Raw genomic sequence first — 20,856 nt, 5'->3', positions numbered from 1 at the left:
CATCATATACCATCATATCGCAGGAATGATGGATTAGTAGTTCTTAATAAAAACTTTTATCCTAAATAATATGCAGACCATCTGAGTGACTAAAATAAAATGAACATGCTGTTCCTTTGCAGTTTAGTGTTCTCACTTTCAAAATTTGGATACCTGAACCAGGTTCTTTTTGCCTTGGGAAATTCAACCCCCTCCTTTTTTTTTTTTTTAAAAAAAGAAACACAAATTCCAAAGATTGCTGTAATTAACAATAAAATCAATGACAAAAAGCGTATGTCCAATAATTCTGTTTCAGACATTAACTCACTTAATAAAATAAACAAATTTTAAAAGCCACTCTTTATTGCACGTTTACAATATATTTGACAACTTTCTAGTTACACAATTACTAAATTAATTACATTTGGGGCATGCATTGCTCAAGATTATTGAAAGTCAGTAAATTATTTTTTAGGTAATTAATCTTACAATTTGAAAAGTGTTAATATATCTTCTTCAAGTGTCTATTGGTGGGCATTAGTTTCATAGATTTATTTTTATTTTTGTATTTACTATATAATAAAACATGTTTCACTAAAGCTATTATTAGGTATGTACAAAAGACATAGCTTTCTTGGTGGTAAGGGACACAAATAGAGAAAATTAGAAACCAAATCAAATCTACCCTGCTAGATCAGTTCCCAGAGACTAAGGTTTAATTTTTAATGCATATACTTTGCCTGAGAATAGGTAGTGATTAATGCAATATATTATCAATAAAAGCTTTATTTACCCAGATTGTCATTTCATTTCATACTTTTACTATTTTTTATATGGAGAGAAAACCTAAATCTGTACAATAAAGTATAAAGGTAACATTGTAAAACTTGAGTTCCAAATCCTAAACCAAGAACTCTGAAATTAATGGTGCATTGCTGCTAAATGCTGGGTAGATTAGGTCTTGAATAAAATTAGTTTGTTACATGAAAAACATCAATAAATAAATCCATTATTCCCAGGCTCTCTATAAACAACAATTTTCATAAGGAAACATTATAAAAACTTTAAAGCACACTTAAAAAAGTTTTAAGTAGTTGTTACTAACATCATCTAGGTTTTATATAATTGCTCAACTGAATTAAGTATGAAAATTCCTAAAACGGAAAGAAAAAATAGCAGAGGAAGCAGAAAACAATGAATCCAATGATCCAGTTCACAGAGTAAATGTAGATGATGACCATATCCATGTCAGACCACCACCCACGGCTGTCATCGTCAAAGTGCAGGTAATCCATCCTGTGCGCGCCGTGCGGGAACTGCCTTCTTGTAACTGGAGCTGCGTGTCTGTGAAAACCTAGAAGAGGCAGGAGAACGTGTTATTTCTAAGCTTGATCACGTCAAATAGATGACAAGGAAAACGTACTTTGATTTCACTGAGCAGCATGTTATATTCAATGATAAACAACTCTCAGGAGCAGCCTCTTTTGTTGAGTTTAAAGGGCAAGAGAAGAAAGGTTAGCAAAGAGATGGAATCAGGAGACTACCTCCCTTGTCAATCAGTCAAGGAAAATTATTTGAATTCTTTAGATTTCAGTTTTCTCATATGGCCCATCATTCTATGCTTTAAAATCTGCCAAGGACCAAAATGTAATCCTTCCCACTTGGGGAAATTTTCTAAATATAAACTTTATTCATACTTTATTTTTACAATGATGCTTACAACTACTGATCTAACTTCTTTTAGCCAACTGAATCTTACATGTCTCAGCAGTCAAATTATTTGAGTAAAGCTATGTTGGAAAATATCTCTTATTTTGTTTTAGTAATGAATAATCTAGAAATACACACCGGTGCTTCTTTCAAACAATTTAGCTTTCATTTTCATAAAGAGTTGATTTAAGAGGATTTCACCCACTGTCATAGAGTAGCATTCCTACAGGACAGAGTAGAACTTCCCAGTGGGTTTCCAAGACCATACATTAAAAAACAATCATTTTACTGGGGGCTCATATACTCTTATCACAATCCATCCATACATACATACTTTGTTCAAGCACTTTTGTGTATTTGTTTCCCTCGTCATTCTCAAAACATTTGCTTTCTACTTGAGCTCTTGATGTCAGCTCATTTCCCCCTCTCTCCCTTTGCCCCTCTCCTTCATGAACCCTTGATAATTTATAAATTATTTTCACCCAGTTCTCCACTGTCTGACCCCTAGGGAGGAGGTTATATGTAGATCTTGTAATCAGTTCCCCCTTTCTCCCTCACCTTCCCTCCAACCCTCCCAGTATCACCACTCTCAACACTGGTCCTGAGGGGTTCATCTGCCTTGGATTCCCCGTTTCTACTTCCGATCTGTACCAGTGTACATCCTCCTGTCCCGCTGGATTTGTAAGGTGAATTGAGATAATGATAGTTGTGGTGGGAGGAAGCATTCAAGAACTAGAGGAAAATTGTATGCTTCCTCATTGCTACACTGCACCCTGGCTGACTCGTCTCCTCTCCACGGCCCTTCTGCAAGGGGATGTCTAATTTCCCACAGATGGGTCCTGGGTCCCCACTCCGTACTCCCCCTCATTCACAATGCTATGATTTTTTTTCTTTGATGCCTGATACCTGATCCCTTCGATGCCTTATGATCTCACAGGCTGGTGTGCTTCTTCCATGTGGACTTTGTTGTTTCTCAGTTAGATAGCCACTTGTTTATCTTCCAGCCTATAGGACCCTGGATTCTATATATTTTGATAGCCAGGAACCATCAGCTTTCTTCACTGCATTTGCTTATGCGCCGGCTTTGTCTTCAGAGATCGTGTTGGGGTAGGCTGGTGTGGACCATATATTTTTATGGGAGCACAAAGACTCATTTTCCCCCACAGATTAGCTGAAGGCTTTGAACTGCTGATCTTGTGGTTAACAGCCCAAATGCATAAATAAGTTATAGTCTGTTATTAAATTAATGTCATTTCATAGAAATATGTTAAAATGCTAATTAAAAAAACTTTCTGATATTTATATGCTATTTCTTTAGAACTTAAGTGTAAACTCACCCAATCGCAAGTAGTTTGTTAGTTGATCAATACATCATTTCAAAGGCATTTAAAAAACAAAATTCAGTTTTCTAAACATCGATACCTGATTATCAATCTTTTGATTTTTCCTTATTTAAAATCTACTTTACGTGCTTCTGTGCTTATTAGTGCTTAATTGTGTTCCCAGGGACAACATAATGAAGTGAACATGAAAGATGTAATTCTGGTACTTGCTAACACCTCTGTGATAAATTTCTGTTATGCTTCAGCTTGAAGTAAGTTCTGAATTCAGTTAATCCATTTCTTACATGAGTAATGTCTATATCCTGTGCTCTAGGAATAAAGATAAAATACATGACATGTTAGAATAAATTATAGTTATACTTTAAAGTTTCTGTAATGTCTAACGTTTTCTGGTGACTTTCATACATGCTTTGACTTTTTATCATTAATTTTTATAACTGAACAAAACTCTCACATTACGAGATTTGTTAGCGCTTTCATTTTCCTGTTTGCCTTTTCATTATTAGTATTGTCTTTAATCTGATTTCTTTTCAAGATTCTCTTTAAGCCTCTTGTCTACTTTGTGCTAGTATGTTCAAGCTAGATAAGAGAATCTAAAAATACATTTAATTGGGCATATGAAGGGGCTTCAAAAAGTTTATGGAAACATGGAATAAAAAGATTATGGAGTTTCCCTCACAAGCTTTCTGAAGCACACCTGTCTGTTTGTTGCAGTTCGGTGCTGTACAGCAGGCTCCTACTCCACGGGACACCATGTACAGCAGGATGAATCCCTGCCTGCACTGCCCGCTCCGCACAATGGTTGTACTGGAGGCCATTGTTGGAGAGCCAGTTCTTTTAGGTGAGGGTTTTCCTCTTTTGCATGAATGCTTTACACTTTACCAAAAATCATGGTGTTTTTTTGCCAGGGACTGACCTCTCTTGATAAAACCTCTCTGCCCAGGCATGAGACAAAGTCTCAACACCTTTGCTACGGAGGAACATCTACATGTGTTTCTTTCAAGACAGATTTGTTTGTTCCTGACAGTCCAGGGTACTTTCAATAGTCTTTACCAACACCATGATTCAAATGTATCGATTGTTCTCTGGTCATTCCTTATCCAGATTTCAAATGAAATTGAGGTGATTGAAAAGATCACTCACAGTTTGGGTCAGGCTCACCTGTGTCCTCAAAGTAACATCGTTGCTCTTGACACTTTAAAGTAGTGCTGTGCAGCTGAGATGCCCAATGCAATACATTGTCTGATTTATTGAACACTTCTTCTACGAGAATTGATTGTTGACCCACTGCAATTCTTGATGACTTCAATTTGTTCTCCCTTTATTATTATGTTGTCTGTTCATCCAAGTGAGAAGATTTTGGTTTTGTAGTGATTTGGAATCCACACTGAATATACCAGTCTTTGACCTTCATCAGTAAGTGTTTTAAATCATTTTTGCTTTCAACAGCACAGTGCAAGTTGTCTTCCTGAAACCCTGATGCCTCCTTCCTCTTCTCCCTCCCTGCTCACAGAATTTTTTCAGCATACAAACTGAGTAAATACGGTGAAAAGAGATAGCCCCGAAGTGCACCTTTTCCTGATTGTAAACTTTCCTAATATGGAATGGCTGCCGTTTGGGGGTCAGTTCTTGATTTTATGCTCCCTCTTGAAATGGTTAAACATCAGTCAATTCTTCTTGGTGACTCTGTATTACTTCCATTTGTTTTTCATACTTTTTATATTATTCAGTGTTTTGGTCACAGAATCCTTCAGCATATAACAATACCCCCAAAACAAACTACTGAAGTCAACCCTTTTTATTTCCAAATTCAATTTTCCTACAAATATATTTTATTATCTTTTAAGATAAGCAAATATTTCAATCTTGAACCCACTTTGTGGCATTCTACTTTGGATAACACGAAGAGATTTAATATCACTGGCTTTTAAAAAGAATTCCAGATTTTCTTTAAGTTTTATTGACATATAATTTGCATACAATATAATTTAATAGCTCAGCAACATTGAGAGGAGTTGTACAATCATCACCACAATCAACTTCAGAACACTTTTTCTTTCTTGTACTCAGTGTTGCTGGCTTCCCAGACATCTAACCAGTGTTTTCAGAAGAGTGGTCAGTATCATAGTAAAAGGAGACATTCTGAGTATGGGAAAGAGGGGCAATGGCGCTGCACACCTCCATGATACGATCGCCGAGGACAAACGGGTGCATAAGCAAATGTGGCGAAGAAAGCTGATGGTGTCCGGCTATCAAAAAAGATAGTGTCTGGGGTCTTAAAGGTGTGAAGGTGAAAAAGCGGCCATCTAGCTCAGAAGCAACAAAGCTCACATGGAAGAAGCACACCAGCGATCACGAGGTGTCAAAGGGATCAGGTATAGGCATCATCAAAAAAAAATCTTACCATAGTGAATAAAAGGGGAAGTGCAGAGTGGAGACCCAAAGCCCATTTGTCGGCCACTGAAGATCCCCTCACAGAGGGGTCTAGGGGAGGAGATGAGTCAGTCAGGGTGCGATGTAGCACCGATGAAGAATCCAGCTTTCCCCGAGTTCCTAAATGCTTCCTCCCTCCCAACTACTATGATCCGAATTCTACCTTGCAAGTCTGGATAGAGCAGAGGATGTACACTGGTGCAGATAGGAGCTGGAGGCACAGGGAATCCTGGGCGGATGATACATTCAGGACCAGGGGTGTGAGAGGCGATACTGGGAGAGTAGAGGGTGAATGGGTTGGAAGGGTGAATGGGTTGGAAAGGGGGAACCGATTACAAGGATCTACATGTGACCTCCTCCCTGGGGGACAGACAACAGAAAAGGGGGTGAAGGGAGACGCCGGGTAGGGAAAGATATGACAAAATAATAATTTATAAATTATCAAGGGCTCATGAGGGAGGGGGCAGAGGGGAGGGAGGGGAAAAAGAGGACCTGATGCAAAGGGCTTAAGTGGAGAGCAAAAGCTTTGAAAATGATTAGGGCAAAGAATATACAGATGTGCTTTATACAATTGATGTATGTATATGTATGGATTGTGATAAGAGTTGTATGAGCCCCTAATAAAATGTTTTTTTAAAAAAGAAGATCGAAAGAGTAGCAGTTAGTCAAGGAAAAGTTTCCATGGTTCGGAATGAAGGAGGGAGGGGAACAGTAGATACGGAGGAAGTGATATAAATGATGGTACATTGAGGGGATTACCTGGGATTAGTTGAATCAGAAGGTGTATGAAATATTGCATATAAAGCTACTATGATCTGTTCTGTCCACTTTTACCTAATTCGCAATAAAATATATATTTTAAAGAGTACAAGAGAGAAACAGGGAGGGGGTTAAGAGATGACTATAGACTTTGATTTTTTTATATTATTAAAACCTAAGTTTTCTTAAATGAAAAAAAGGGGGCAATGGCATTTTACTCATTCAGACATTACACTAATATTTATTCACTAATATAGGTTGGAGAGTAGGTAACAAACACTGTTACTAGAAATTATTATAGGTAAAAATATGTGATGTATTGATCCTAAATGTGATTATGTAGAGATCTTCTTAGTCCCTGCAGATGAAAAAGTTTTCATTGCTTAGTTCAAAAGAGTAATGGTATACTTACAGAAAACGGTGGCGCTGAGAACAATTGTGCAGCAAAAGTGACGCACTGAGATAATGGACATTTTGGTTTGCTCTAGGACAGCCCTGGTTTATTTTAGTTGTTCTGGTATAATGGTTAATAGTGCCTCTTTCAAACTCAAAATGCCCTGGTCAATGCTAATTTCCTATTCAGTGGAAGTCATAGTAAAAAGTCAATGTAGAAAGACACTGGATTCAAGACTTCCTCGCTCCAAACTGAAGATGTTTACCTGGGTCCCTCCGGCAACACCCTTTTTATAGTTAGGTAGATAATCATCACTGTTTGGTTAAAATGACTGGTTTTAAGCAGGAAGAACTGGGATGTTGGAATAAAAATTTGGAATTCCCAGACCTGTAAACTGGATGAGATTATATTAATTTCTAAATCAGAGTTAGACTAAAAGAAAATCATTTCAGAGACATTATTTCATAAGTATCAGAATAACTATAAGATCCCAAAGTTTGCCAAGAATACGAATTAAAATAACTAACAGTAGATTACACTATACTGGTAAAAGTATTTACCTCATGATGCTGTTATCAGGGTGGAATAAATAATACATGTAAAATGCAATGCCTTCCAGTAGTAAGGATTTACTCAATGTTAGATTCTTCTACTATTATTTTTTCCCAACAGTTTTATTGGCACATCATTTACATATCATACAATTCAATAGTCCAACTGTCGGGTCATAGCAAGGGGAACTGTGCGACCATCGCCACATCCATAGGAGCAGGAAGCTGTCTTTTTTGGACAGTGATTGTTCTTCGTAGCACAGCTATCTTTCTGAATAAATCAGCAAGCTTACTGTTCCTTGGTCTGCAACAAACAGCTATGAAACAGCTCCTTTATTCGTTGCGTAGACTGCCAGGACTATCATAAACCGGAGCCATGCAATGTATTAACTGTTTATGGAGCGTGTGTTATATTCCCTGGGTGGAACAAACAATTAAGCCCTCAAAAATTTGTTGATGGGATATTGGTTTGAACTCACCCAGTAGTGCCTCTGAAGAACGATTACAGATCTGCTTCTGAAAGAACGTCCAAGAAAATCCCATGGAGATGAGCTCTGCCCACATGGAGGCTGCCATGAGTCTGAGCTGATCCAATGGCGACCACCAGCAGCAGCATATGTACTATATGTTAGTGGCCAGGGGTTAAAACATACTTTAAAATATGGCTCTTGTCTAGAGGAGTGTTTCTTAAACTTTTAGTATTATCATATTGGTAAGCAGAAAATTAACTTAAATTCCACTTAAAATAATAATTTTACGGATAAATGAAAATTAATTAATTAATTTCTCCCTAAGATTTTCTCAGGCAGGGCAGACCGATGGAGAGCCACAAATATTGTAATATTTAAGATTGATTTGTTCCCTAAGAGTGACTATTCTCGGAAACCCACAAGGGCAGTTCTACCTTCTTGTATAGTGTCGTGATGAGTTGCAATCAATTTGAGGCCGTGAGTTCACTTAAAATGTATGGTTTAGGATAATATTTCTCAAAGTGTGTGATACTGTCCCCTGGAGTGGGGAGTGGGTGGCACTGGAATGATCCAGGGGAGCTGCAAAAGCAGATGTCTATATTTTATCCTTGATTATGTGCTATCGTCTAAACGTTTTTAATTGCCAAGGCGATGCTGAGTAATTTCCTTTTCAGGAAAGGGGGCAGTAGGTCAAATAAGTGTGGGAACCTATGGTATAGGAAATTGGACACTCAACACCATTATGCTAATAGTCTATGATTTATATTTATATAGATATATCTATTAAAATACACAGCCTCTTTTCTAAATAGTGATGTGGATTAGAGTTAAAATACTGAGAAGCTTCTAAACCATCTCCATTCATGTACCCAGACATGCCACAACCTATGGTTTGTGCTGAACCAATAGTAGTTTGATATTCAGACATGGTTTAAAGAGTACCGAGTATTTTCAGTGCATTTTAACTTTACTATTTTATAAGCACAGAACACAGTGTAGACACATACAGCATAGATATTGTCATGTCATATATCCAAATGAAAAAAACCACATTTTAAAAAACTTTTAAAAAAACATTTTATTAGGGGCTCATACAACTCTTATCACAATCCATGCATGTACATACATCAATTGTATAAAACACGTCTGTACATTCTTTGCCCTAATCATTTTCTTTCTTTTTTTACGTTTTATTAGGGGCTCATACAACTCATCATAATCCACACATACACATGCATCAATTGCGTAAAGCACATCCATACGTTCTTTGCCCTCATCACTCTGAAAGCATGTGCTCTCCCCTTCAGCCCTCCGCAGCAGGTCCTCTTTGAAAAACCACATTTTAATGAAGCCACACTCTTCCAGGAAATGAAAGAGGAGTCCTCTAGTACCTCTTGGCCTGCTCACCACGCTTTCACCCTCGTCACCGCCCGAGGTTCCACATTCACGTAGTACTCCTTTACCTTAATATGGGATAAACACAACTAATATATTTTCTCTTGATGGATCATTCTCTTTTCTTTTTTATTAAAAGATAATTTCATTGGGTGCTCTTACAACTCTTCTTACAGTCCATACATCAATTACATCAGGCATGTTTGTACATAAGTTACCATCATTCTTTTCTAGACAGGTACTTTCTACTGAACCCTTGGGATCAGCTCCTCTCTTTACCCTCCCCCCACCAGCCTTCATGACCCCTTGATAAATGATAAATTATTGTTATTTTCACATCTTACAATGACTGCTGTTTCCCTTCCCCCATGGTTTCTGCTGTACTTCCCACTACCCTCCAAGCATCACTATTCCCATTCCTGCTCCTGGATTCTGAATTATCTTCTTTAGACTATAAGAAAAGGGATTGAATTTGCATTTGTATCATTTTTCATAACTACAGTAAATCCCCATTAATTCATAATTGTTTTTTCCACTGGTGGATTCTGCTTGTGTTAATATCTTCTAGGGAATTTTAATGTCTGTCTGTAAGGTAGATTGGTCTATAATTTTCTGTCTTTATGCTACAAAGCATTCTAGCTCTGGGGAAAGTTCTTCGTGGGTCTCTTGTATGTCGGTATGTCTTACAAGCAAAGGTAACATGCCTTTGACCTGGACATCTTTTACAAGATATTTGAATTTCAAAGTCTAAGATAGTGCCTCTCTCTGGAGCAAAGGGCAGGTTTGCTTATATAGTCTCAGAACCAGATCACAGCGTATCAAATGTTATAAAAGATTTGAAGAGCCCTGGACATGTGCTGGGCTAGTAAGTAAGACAGTTGATTTGTTCCCACCATCTGCTCCACAGGAGAAAGAGGTGGCTGTCTGATTCTGTAAAGATTAGAGCTTCGGAAACTCTACAGAACTGTTTTTACTCTGTCCAATACCCCATTGCTATAAACAGGAAGAGAATCAATGGCAAGATTTTTCTTTAAATAAAATATTTGTGTTACATAAGCAACTAATCTATTTTAACACAAACTAATACATATTTGTTATCATTTGACACTATTTGCGATGCCTATGGGACCTGAAATTCAGGCAACCAACACAGATGATGCTATGCTGGTGTCTGCTATTGCTATGAGTCAACTGCCCTTCATTATTATTTAACATTTTATTGTATGTTGGCTGAAAATTTCCCCCAGTGAATTAGTTTCCCATTCAGCAGTTAATACTCAAAGTATTCTGTCACTAGGTGCTCTACTTGCAATGCCAGGCTGCTGTCCTTGTTTCCATCTGCTCATTTCCCCCACCCCTCTTTGCTCTCTCATCTTTGCTTTGAAGCAATGTTAAGTAATTTAATGTTAAACATTTGTTCTTGTAAAGGTGATTATTCTAAAGAGCATATTACTCAAAGTTATTATTAACTTCTAGGCCTATATCTTACTTGGCCCTCCCACTAGTCTGTTAGTTTTTTATAAAACTATGGTGGCTGGAATGTGCTGTGCTGTGGGAAGCTATGTTAATGGTATTTCAAATATCATCAGAATCACCTAATGTAACATTTAAATTAAGCAGAGTTTGTAAATTAAGAATAGACTATGAAGAAGGAATAGGTTGTATACTTCTAAGGGACTAGTCAATGAAAACCTTATGAACAGCTCAGGCACACTGTCATATTTAGTGCTCATCAAAAGATGAGCCTCTCAGGTTGGAAGACACTCAAATCATGACTGGGGAAGAGGTGTCTCCTCAAAGTACAGTTCACCTTAGTGATATGGAGGGGTAAGCTTGAGGAGGTCGATATGAGGAGGGGGCACAATGCAAAATGAAAAGACAGTGAAAAAAATCCATTAATAATTGGAATGTGAATCTAGGAAAATTGGAAGTCAGAAAAAATGAAATGGAACACATACATATTGATATCCCAGTTATCAGTGAGCTGGAGTGGACTGGCATTGGCAGTTTTTAATCAGAAAATCACCTGGTCTACTATTCCAGGAATGACACAATCATGAGGAACTGCTTTGAATTCATAATCAAAATGGACATTTCAAGAACTAATTTGATGTAGAATACAGTTTGTGATAGGGTTTTATCTATATGACTTCAAGGAAATCCAATCAATACAATGATATTAAAATATATGGACCTGTCACAAAATCTAGTGATGAAGAAATTTAAGAATTTTACCAGTATCTTTCATCGGGAATTGATCAAACATGCAATTGTGATGCATTGATAATTATTGGCGATTGGAATGCAGAAGAGGAAGGAATAGTTGTTGGAAAATATGGTCTCAATAATAGAAAAGAAGCTGGATATCTCATGATAGGATATTGTAAGAGCAATGACTTGTTCACAGCAGATATATTTTTTAACAAGAGATGGAATACATAGAAACTAAATTGCCTAAATATGTGGGAAGAGATGATGGAGAAGCTCAATATTAGTAACTAAAACCAGGCTATAACCTGGCTGTGGAACTGGCCATCAATTGCTCATACGTAGGTTCAGGTTCATGAGATGTTGAGTCTATCTCACCTGAATTTCAATAGCATCTCAAGAACAGATCTGATGCATTAAACCCTAAGGAGGGCATCAAGAACATCATACATAAAGAAAGCAAAAGGGCATTAAGAGGAAAGGAAAGAAAAGATCAAAGTGGATGTTGGAAGAGACTCTGAAACTTGCTCTTATTCGTAGAGCAGCTAAGTCAAGTAGAAGAAATGTTGAAGTGAAAGAGATGAGTGAAAATTTCAAAGGACAGCTTAAAAAACAAAGTAAAATATTATAATGAAATGTGCAAACATCTAGAGTTCAAAGGACATCCAGAGAAGAAGGACATGCTTTGCATATCTTAAACTGAAAGAATTGAAGAAAAAATTCAGGCCTTGAGTTGCAATATTGAAAGATTCGATAGGCAAAATATTGAATGATGCAGGAAACATCAAAAGAAGATGGAAAGAATACATCGTCATTGTATCATAACGATCTAGTTGACATTCCACCATTTCAGAAGGTAGAACATGAGCAAGAAGCACTGCCGCTGAAGAGGACATTCAAGTTTCACTGAAAGCATTAGCCAAAACAAGGCTCAAGAAGTAATGGAATATGAATTGAAATGTTTCAATAAGCTAATGAAATGCTGGAAGTACTCACTTGTCTATGCCAGGAAATTTGGAAGACAGCTACTTGGCCCACTGCCTTGAAGAGATTAATATTTGTACCTTTTCCAAAGAGTGGTGAACTAAGAGAATACTCAATGATGGAATAATATTACTGATATCACGTGAAAGTAAAATTTTGCTGAACATAATCTAACAAGGTTGCCAGTACATTGACAGGGATCTTTCAGAGATTCGGGCTGGATTTGAATAAGAGGATGTGGGACTATCATTGCAGATGTCAGGTGGATTTTGGCTTAAAGTGGAAAATACCAGAAACATGTATACTTGTATTTTATTGACTATGCCAAGGATTTTGGCTGTTGTGGATCATCAAACCCTGTGGATAGCCTTGAGAAGAATGGGAAATTCCAAAACACTTCATTGTGATCATGAGGAACTTGGACATGGATCAGGAGGCAGTTGTGGCAGCAGAACAAGGTTTAAACTCAGGAAAGGTATGTGTGAGGGTGTATTCTCTCACCATAATTAATCTGTATGCTGAGCAAATCATCTGAGAAGCTAGATTGGATGAAGAAAAATGTGGCATCAGGATTAGAGGAAGGCTTATTAACAACCTGTTATATGCAGTTGACATAATCCTGCTTACCAAAAATGAGGAGGACTTGAAGCACTTGCAGATGTAGGACAAGGATTGCAGCCTGAAGTATGGATTATAACTCAAGGTAAAGAAGACCCAAATCCTCACTAGACCTCACAATGATATATGGACAAAAGGTTGTCATTGTCAAGGATTTTGTCTTGCTTGGACCCATAATCAATGCTCATGGAAGCAGCAGCAAGTGATCAAAAGACATTCTGAATTAGGTACATCTGCTGCACAGTGAAGAATAAGGATCTTACTTTGAGGACTAAGGTGCATCTGACCCAAGCCATGATGTTTTCCATTGCTTCATGTGCATGTTACAGTTGGAAATTGAATAAGGAAGAAGAATCGATGCATTTGAATTATGATGTTGGGAAAGAATATTGAAATTATCATGAGCTGATAAAAGGATGAACCAACCTGCCTTGTAAGAAGTAAATGGATGGCTTGTTAGAGGTGAGGATGGTGAGACTTGGTCTTACATTCTTCAGAGACATCAGCAGAGACCAGTCCCTGGAGAAGAATGTCATACTTGGTAAAGGAGAGGGCCAGTGAAAAACAGGAAGGCCATCAAGGAGATGGATTGACACTGGCTGCAACAGGGGTCTCAGTTTAGGAACAATTGTAAGGATGGAGCAGGACTGGGCAGTGTTTTCTTCTGTTGTTCATCAGGTGGACATTGGTGGGAACCAACTTGATGGACCCTAACAATCACAACAAATATTTTTCTTTTTGAAATTTCAATTGAAATTCTTTGCCTAATTTTCGAAAATTAAATTTTTGCTACATTTTAAGAGTATTTTATAAATTCTGGATATTTGAATATTTAAACATCATCATGTAAACAATTCCCAATCTTTCTTTTAACTTTGTTAATATCCTTTAGTGCATAAATCTTCACATTTTGATTAAACCTAATTAATTTTTCTCTCATGCTTTTGATCTCACATTTAGTAATCCATTAACAAAACTTATATCCTACACCATTGCATCTATATTTTTTCCTAACATTTTATGGCTTCAATTTTTATATTTAGATGATTGATCCAGTTTTACTTATATTCAGATGAGGTTCTTGTAAATATGCCACTGGATTCGGATCACTTGTGCTTTGTTTATGACTTCTGCAACTGAATTCATAAGGAAATGTTCTATGTAGTTTTCTTTTATTGTGACACCTTCATTTATTCTTCTATTATTTTCTAGTTCATGGATCAATTTTATAATTTTTATATAGCATTCATTTACTAAAAAATTTCCTCGTTCTGGTACACTTAAGAGATCTTCACAAATATTCTGGTCTCAGTACACAATTTATTTCACCTTCCCTCATGGTTTGAAATCAAGCACGGAGACCCAGGAGACATATTAGGCTGAGATATTAGACATATTAGGCACTCTTTTGTTCCACTTGTACCAACCATTATTTTCCAGGTAGAGACTGCTCTAAAATCCTTGGGTTTGGGGACAATGTGGATCAAAGTTTAGAGGAAAATGCTTTGATGTTAATAAGAACATTGACAGAAAATAATGAAATGAATTACCCAAGTTTTGAAAAATAGAAGAAATAATGATGAAGGCTACATATGAACGGTTTTCCCACAAAAGGAGGAAAAAAATTAGGAAAAATTCTATGTTGAGAAAGAGCTGTGAAAAAAAAATCTCCAAGAGGATATCATGTTTAAAAGGAAGAGACCAAGTTACATGTGAGAAACAAAAATAAGTACTTTATCTTCATAAATGATATTTTATAAAAACTATATTATCTCAGAAGAATTTTTCTACCATATTTTTGGAGGAAAAAGGACTATCAAAATTTTAGATAATAGGAAATAACTCAAATTTATATTCATCATAAAAATCATAATAAAGGAACCATTATGTTAAAAATTCGTTCATTGACAGAAAGACTGTCAATAGTTTACTTCATTAACTTCTCAATTCCAGCAGCTTGCACCAAATTCAAAACTCACTCCCACTGAGTCTAACTCATAGCAACCTTAAGAGACAGAGTAGAACTATGGTTTATGAGACTTCACGTCTTTACAGAAGTAGAGAGCCCTGTTGTTCTCCCTCAGAAAGTGGCTAGTGCTTTCAAACTGCTGACCTTACAGATCATAGCCCAGCATGTTCCCATAATTACCACTATGCCACCAGGGATAGTAGGCTTGAATCCTCAACCTCACAGTTAGCAGGCTAACACACCAACAAGGTCCCTTAGCACTCTGCACAGTAATTTAGTCCATAAGGGGTGTTCTATAAATATTTGCTGAATGGATGGATAGAGACCTACCTAGAAGTTTAGGTTTCAGAGGGGAATAGAATATATATTTAGGATTTTTTTGAAAATGGTTCAAAAATCAAGTCTATGAAATATGCTTTTAGTAGAAATTCAAAATCTTTATGAATATATTTTGTACATTTTGTAGTTCTTATAAAGAATATTCTTTAGAGTTCAATTCAGAGAGCTCTGGAATCTGTAGTAAAACAAGTATGTCCTATTCTTCAGTTGTGATGGGAAGACAAAATGCTGAAGCATGATATTTTACTGCCATATTCTTAATATTACATAAGAATTTTGTTGTGTCAAAAATTGATTGATATAAGTAGGCCTTAGCAGAGGTGGAGTAATATTTTTATCATCACAAATAGGTATAGAGTATGTTAATGTATGTCAAACATTAATCCAAAAGAGACTTTGAATTTCATATTTATCTCCTTTACCTTTAGATTCACAGTCAAATATATTAATCCTGCAAAATTAACATATTTCCACCTTTTATACTGAACAAGTTAAATATGTTGCAGATTACTTACAATTTTAATTTATAACATCGGCTTAGATTTTAATAGAGTTAACAGATTTACCAAAAAAAAAGAGAGAAAGAAACACCCCAAAAAGTTTTTGGTCTATTGTCAGGTAAGAAGTTGAGTACCATATGTTTATTGTGTGTTATGGTTTTGTTACTGGAAAGGATAATTTTTGCTATTGCATTTTAAAATAATGGAATAAAATTCACTTGAAATAAATGCACTCTTTTAAAAATACCATGTAATCAATATCTCTAAAAGTTTTTTAAAATTCTAAAAAATTAAAAAAGTTCTAAAAGAGTTCTACAAGTTTCATTTCCCAAAAGGTAACTCCTCTGTGAAGTAGTATGAATCATCCACCAGTTTTCTTTCTCCACTGACTTGTCGAGAACTCGTGCAAATGAACCAACAGGTCACATATTAGAGTCATCTTTTCATCTGGATTCTTTTGAGGTACCTCCATGCTGTATCAGAATTTTTTTCATTTTATGGCTTAGTAATTTTCCTTTGTATGTAGATGTCAAAAGTTGTTTATTCATTCACTGATGAAAATGTGGGCCATCTCCACTTTCTGATTATTTTGCATAGTTCTATTACTAACATGTTGAAGCTATGAGCATAACATGCTGCTATGAACAATGCTACACCTGTTTGTACCTGTTTTCAATTCTTTTGGTTATTCTTTGGGTGTCAAGAATGAAAATTTACAGACCAATATCACTAATGAACATAGATGCAAAAATCCTTAACAAAATATTGGCCAATAGAATAAAAAAGTATATAAAACATATCATCCACCACGACCAGGTAGGATTCTTCCCAGGGATGAAGGGATGTTTTAACATCCGAAAATCCATCAATATCATACATCGCATCGAGAAGAAAAAGGATAAAAACCATATGATAATATCCATAGATGCAGAAAAAGCATTTGACAACATCCAGCACCCATACCTAATCAAGACATTCATGAAGATAGGATTGGAAGGTAAGTTCCTAAAGCAGATAAAAGCTATCTATGAAAGGCCAATGGCCAACATCATAGTCAATGGAGAAAAGACAGGAACAATCCCACTGGAAAAGGGTACAAGACAAGGATGGCCCCTGTCCCCACTTCTATTCAATATCATTTTGGAGATTCTGGCTAACAACATAAGACAGCGGAAGGACATCAGGGATCCAAATGGGAGAGGAGGAGGTGAAACTATCACTAGCTGCAGACGACATGATCCTGTACATTGAAACCCCAAAGTACTTACAGCGATAGAGGAATATGGAAGAGTAGCAGAATACAAGATCAATAAACAGAAGTCAGTAGGTTTTCTATACACATTGGTCAGGGCCGTGGAAGAGGGGATTAAGAGGGAAGTACCCTTCACAATAGCTAAGAACAAACTGAAATACCTAGGAATATATTTAACAAAAAATACTAAAGATCTATATAAGGAAAACTATAAGACCTTATTACAGGAAACCAAAAGTGACCACCACAAATGGAAGAACCTTCCCTGCTCATGGATTGGAAGGCTCAAAATAGTAAAGATGACAGTCCTACCTAAAGCACTTTACAAGTTCAATGCTATACCAATTCAAATACCACCAACCTTCTTCAAAGAATTGGAAAAACTTACCACCAATTTCATATGGAGAGGGAAGAAACCCAGAATTAGCAACGAACTCCTCAAGAAGAAGTACACAGTTGGAGGACTCACCCTACCCGATTTTAATGCCTATTACACAGCTACAGGGGTCAAAACAGCGTGGTACTGGCACAATGACAGACACTCAGACCAGTGGAAAAGAATAGAAAGCCCAAGAGTAAAATCATCAGCATATAGACAACTGAGCTTCGACAAGGGTCCCAAAAACATCAAGGGGGAAGCGGATGCCCTTTTCAACAAGTGGTGCTGGAAACAATGGATATCCACATGTAGAAAGATGAAACAAGACATTTACCTCACCCCATGCATAAGAATAAACTCAAGGTGGATCTCAGACCTAGAAGTTAAACCCCAAACCATCAGGACCATCAAGGAGGGAATCGGGAATAACCTCAGAGCATTGGCCCAGGGAGCTCATAGGCTCACTGAAATAGGGAAGGGTACACACACAGGTGAACTGGAAACTGACAAATGGGATCTAATAAGAATAAAGCACCTGTGCACCTTGAAAGATTTCACCAAGAGGGTGACAAGACAACCCACAGACTGGGAGAGGATTCTTAGTAATGACACATCGGACAAAGGGCTCATTACTAAAATCTACAACACCATCATGAACTGCAAAATGAGGAAAACAGTTAATCCCCTAAGGAAGTGGGCAAAAGAACTGAAAAGAACTTTCACTAGGGAGGAGACCCATATCACCAATAAGCATATGAGAAAGTGTTCAAAGTCCCTAGCCTTAAGAGAAATACAAATCAAAACCATGACATACCACCTAACACCCCTGAGGTTAGCCCAAATCAGAGAGCAACAAGTGTTGGAGGGGCTGTGGTGAAGTAGGAACCCTTCTCTACTGCTGGTGGTCGCATAGATTTGTACAGCCACTGTGGGAAGCAATCTAGCGGTACTTAAAGAAAATGGAAATTGATCTACTTTATGACCCAGCCATCCCTCTACTGGGCATATACCCTGTGGAAGCAGCAAATAAAACACGACCAGTCATATGCCCTCCAATGTTTATTGCGGCACAATTCACAATCTCAAAGACTTGGAAAACAGCCCAAGTTTCCATCGATAGATGAGTGGATTAGTAAACTTTGGCACACACACACAATGGAGTATTATGCAGCACTGAAAAGCACAGACGAGCACATGAAATATGTTATTTCGTGGGAAGAGGTGGAAGGAATTATGTTAAGCGAGGTAAGAAAGACTCAAAAGGACAGGTATAACATGAGTCCCCTGAGGTAAGTACAATCAGCATGACAGAAATAGAAGAATAAACATCTATCTTGCAATAAACGGGTGGAAGCATAGATAGTTGGAGGGAGGGCAGGCCACACTTAGGGAGGTACATGAGACCCCAGCATAAAGAAGGGGAAGTGGGGCTGGGGAGAGAGAAACGGGGTGAGGAGAAACTAAGTGGCTGGTATGGGAGGAACAGGGCACTAACCCACCTAAGGGAGAGTATTGGTTTTGTCCCCACAGAACTGGAACATGCATATGGACCCCACCATGACATAGCAAACTAGGAGGGCAACGTAAAGTATGGAGGAATCCACAAAGAGACTGGACCATACGCTTGCCCCATCCAGAATTAGCCCGACCCCCACAATCGAAGGGAGTACCACAGAAAATGAAAATAAGTCATCTGGTGTGGGAAAGGAACTGACTTACCACACCACACCCAGAAGGAAGTCGAAGCAGACGAAGGAGGAAAAACAGAGAGGTGCACACCTGGACCCACCAAGCTCAGAGGATGATAGCCGCCTTGAAGGGCCCATTGTAAAGAGAAGACCATACAGCTGGCCCCATGGCGAGATACGACATCCTGCACTGACCCATGGCCCTACATGGGACAGCAGCTGAGACACAGTGGGGGATGTGTGACTGAGCTGACTCCACCACACTGAGGCAAACACTGGGGGTGTGCAATGGAGCAGCGGGGAAAGCAGAGCAAGGAGATCCCAAGGGAGTATAAAGAATGGACTTTGGGGCCAGGACATGGCACCCCACCAGACTCATCCAGAAAACACTCCTAAAGGCCAACAAACAGACCTCTAACTACTAACAGAATTTTATTTTGCTGTCTTTTTGTTTTGTTTTTTCTTTTAAATTTTGTATGTCATGGCTTTTTTGTCTGTCAGCATGTCAGTCTTGCTGCTGTTGATGCCATGTTCTTATGTGCCACTTGGGTGCTGTCAAAGCCATCCGCATTTGTATGCACATATTACTATATCTGCAGGCCCACCTAGACAAGATAGACTGGACAAACAATGTGAGAAGAAAATAATGGGACCAACGGTCCTGAAGTGACATGAGAGTGTGGGAGGCAGGGGAAGGGAGGAGGTGTTGGCCAACACAGGGTCAAGGGAAAAACAAGTGGTTCAAAACCAGTGCCAGGGAGGGGATGGGAGGACTGGTAGGGAGTGACCAAGGGCAAGGTAACTGAGAGGAATTACTGAAATCAGAATGAAGGCTGAACATGGTAGTAGGATAGGAGGAAAGCATGGGGAAATAGAGAAAAGGAGTAGGAAACAAAGGGCATACATAGAAGCCTAAATATAAACATATACATATGTAAACATATTTATGATTATGGGGGCAATAGACCTATGTGCATATATTTATAGGTTCAGTAGTAGGGTAGCAGGTGGACACTGGGCCTCCTCGTGCACACTCCCTCAATACAATAGCATCTTGCTCAGCTAAACGGTCATTCCATGATACCCACCTTCCTGACATGATCGCTGAAGACAGACGTGTGCATAAGCAAACGTGGTGAAGAAAGCTGATGGTGCCCGGCTATCAAAAAGATATAGCATCTGGGGTCTTAAAGGCTTGAAGGCAAACAAGCGGCCATCTAGTTCGGAAGCAACAAAGCCCACAGAGAAGAAGCACACAGCTTATGTGAATACAAGGTGTTGAACGGACCAGGTAGCAGACATCAAAGAACAAAAGCCATCATTGTGTGATCACCTTCCTCACATAAACGCTGAAGACGAATGTATGCATAAGTAAGTGTGGTGAAGAAGGCTGATGGTGTCCGGCTATGGAGAGATATAGCATCTGGGGACTTAATGGCTTGAAAGTAAAGAAGCGGCCATCTAGCCCAGAAGCAACAATCTAGCCCAGAAGCAACAAAGCTCACATGGAAGCAGCATACCAACATGTGTGATCATGAAGGGCCGAGGGGACCAGGTTTCAAACAACAAAGGCAGGGGGGAAAAATCACATCACCGTGAATGGGGGGAATGCGTGATGGGGATCCAATGCCCATGTGTAGACAGATGGGCATCTGCTGCAGAAGGGTAGTGGGGAGGAGATGAGTCACTCAGGGTTCAGTGTAGCAACAATGAAACGCAAAACCTTCCTCTAGTTCTTGAACGCTTCCTCCTCCCCAATTATCATGATCCCAATTCTACCTTGGGGGCCTGGTTATACCAGAGGATGCACAGTGGTGCAGCAGGGATCTGGAAGCACAGGGAATCTAGGACGGATGAACCCCTCAGGACCAGTGGTGAGAGTGGC

General features: G+C 38.3%; 1 protein-coding gene across 3 annotated transcripts in view; it reads right to left on the bottom strand.

Annotated features, from left to right (window-relative positions):
• Positions 1-377: 377 nt before the first annotated feature.
• The window catches only part of RNF180 (ring finger protein 180), a 213,746-nt gene continuing 193,267 nt past the window's right edge, over positions 378-20,856 (bottom strand). For 2 of the 3 annotated variants that reach the window (XM_075541077.1, XM_075541078.1), the window contains exon 7: positions 383-1,333. In XM_075541077.1, coding sequence (XP_075397192.1) covers positions 1,134-1,333 — 200 coding nt within the window. In that variant the 3' untranslated portion in view covers positions 383-1,133. Of the gene's footprint in view, positions 1,334-20,856 lie in introns of all 3 variants that reach the window. The other variant, XM_075541079.1, reaches the window with a different exon arrangement.

This window comes from Tenrec ecaudatus, chromosome 2 (genome assembly GCF_050624435.1).
Source record: "Tenrec ecaudatus isolate mTenEca1 chromosome 2, mTenEca1.hap1, whole genome shotgun sequence".
In the NCBI taxonomy this organism is placed as follows: domain Eukaryota; kingdom Metazoa; phylum Chordata; class Mammalia; order Afrosoricida; family Tenrecidae; genus Tenrec; species Tenrec ecaudatus.
This window is presented reverse-complemented; position numbering and strand designations above follow the sequence as displayed.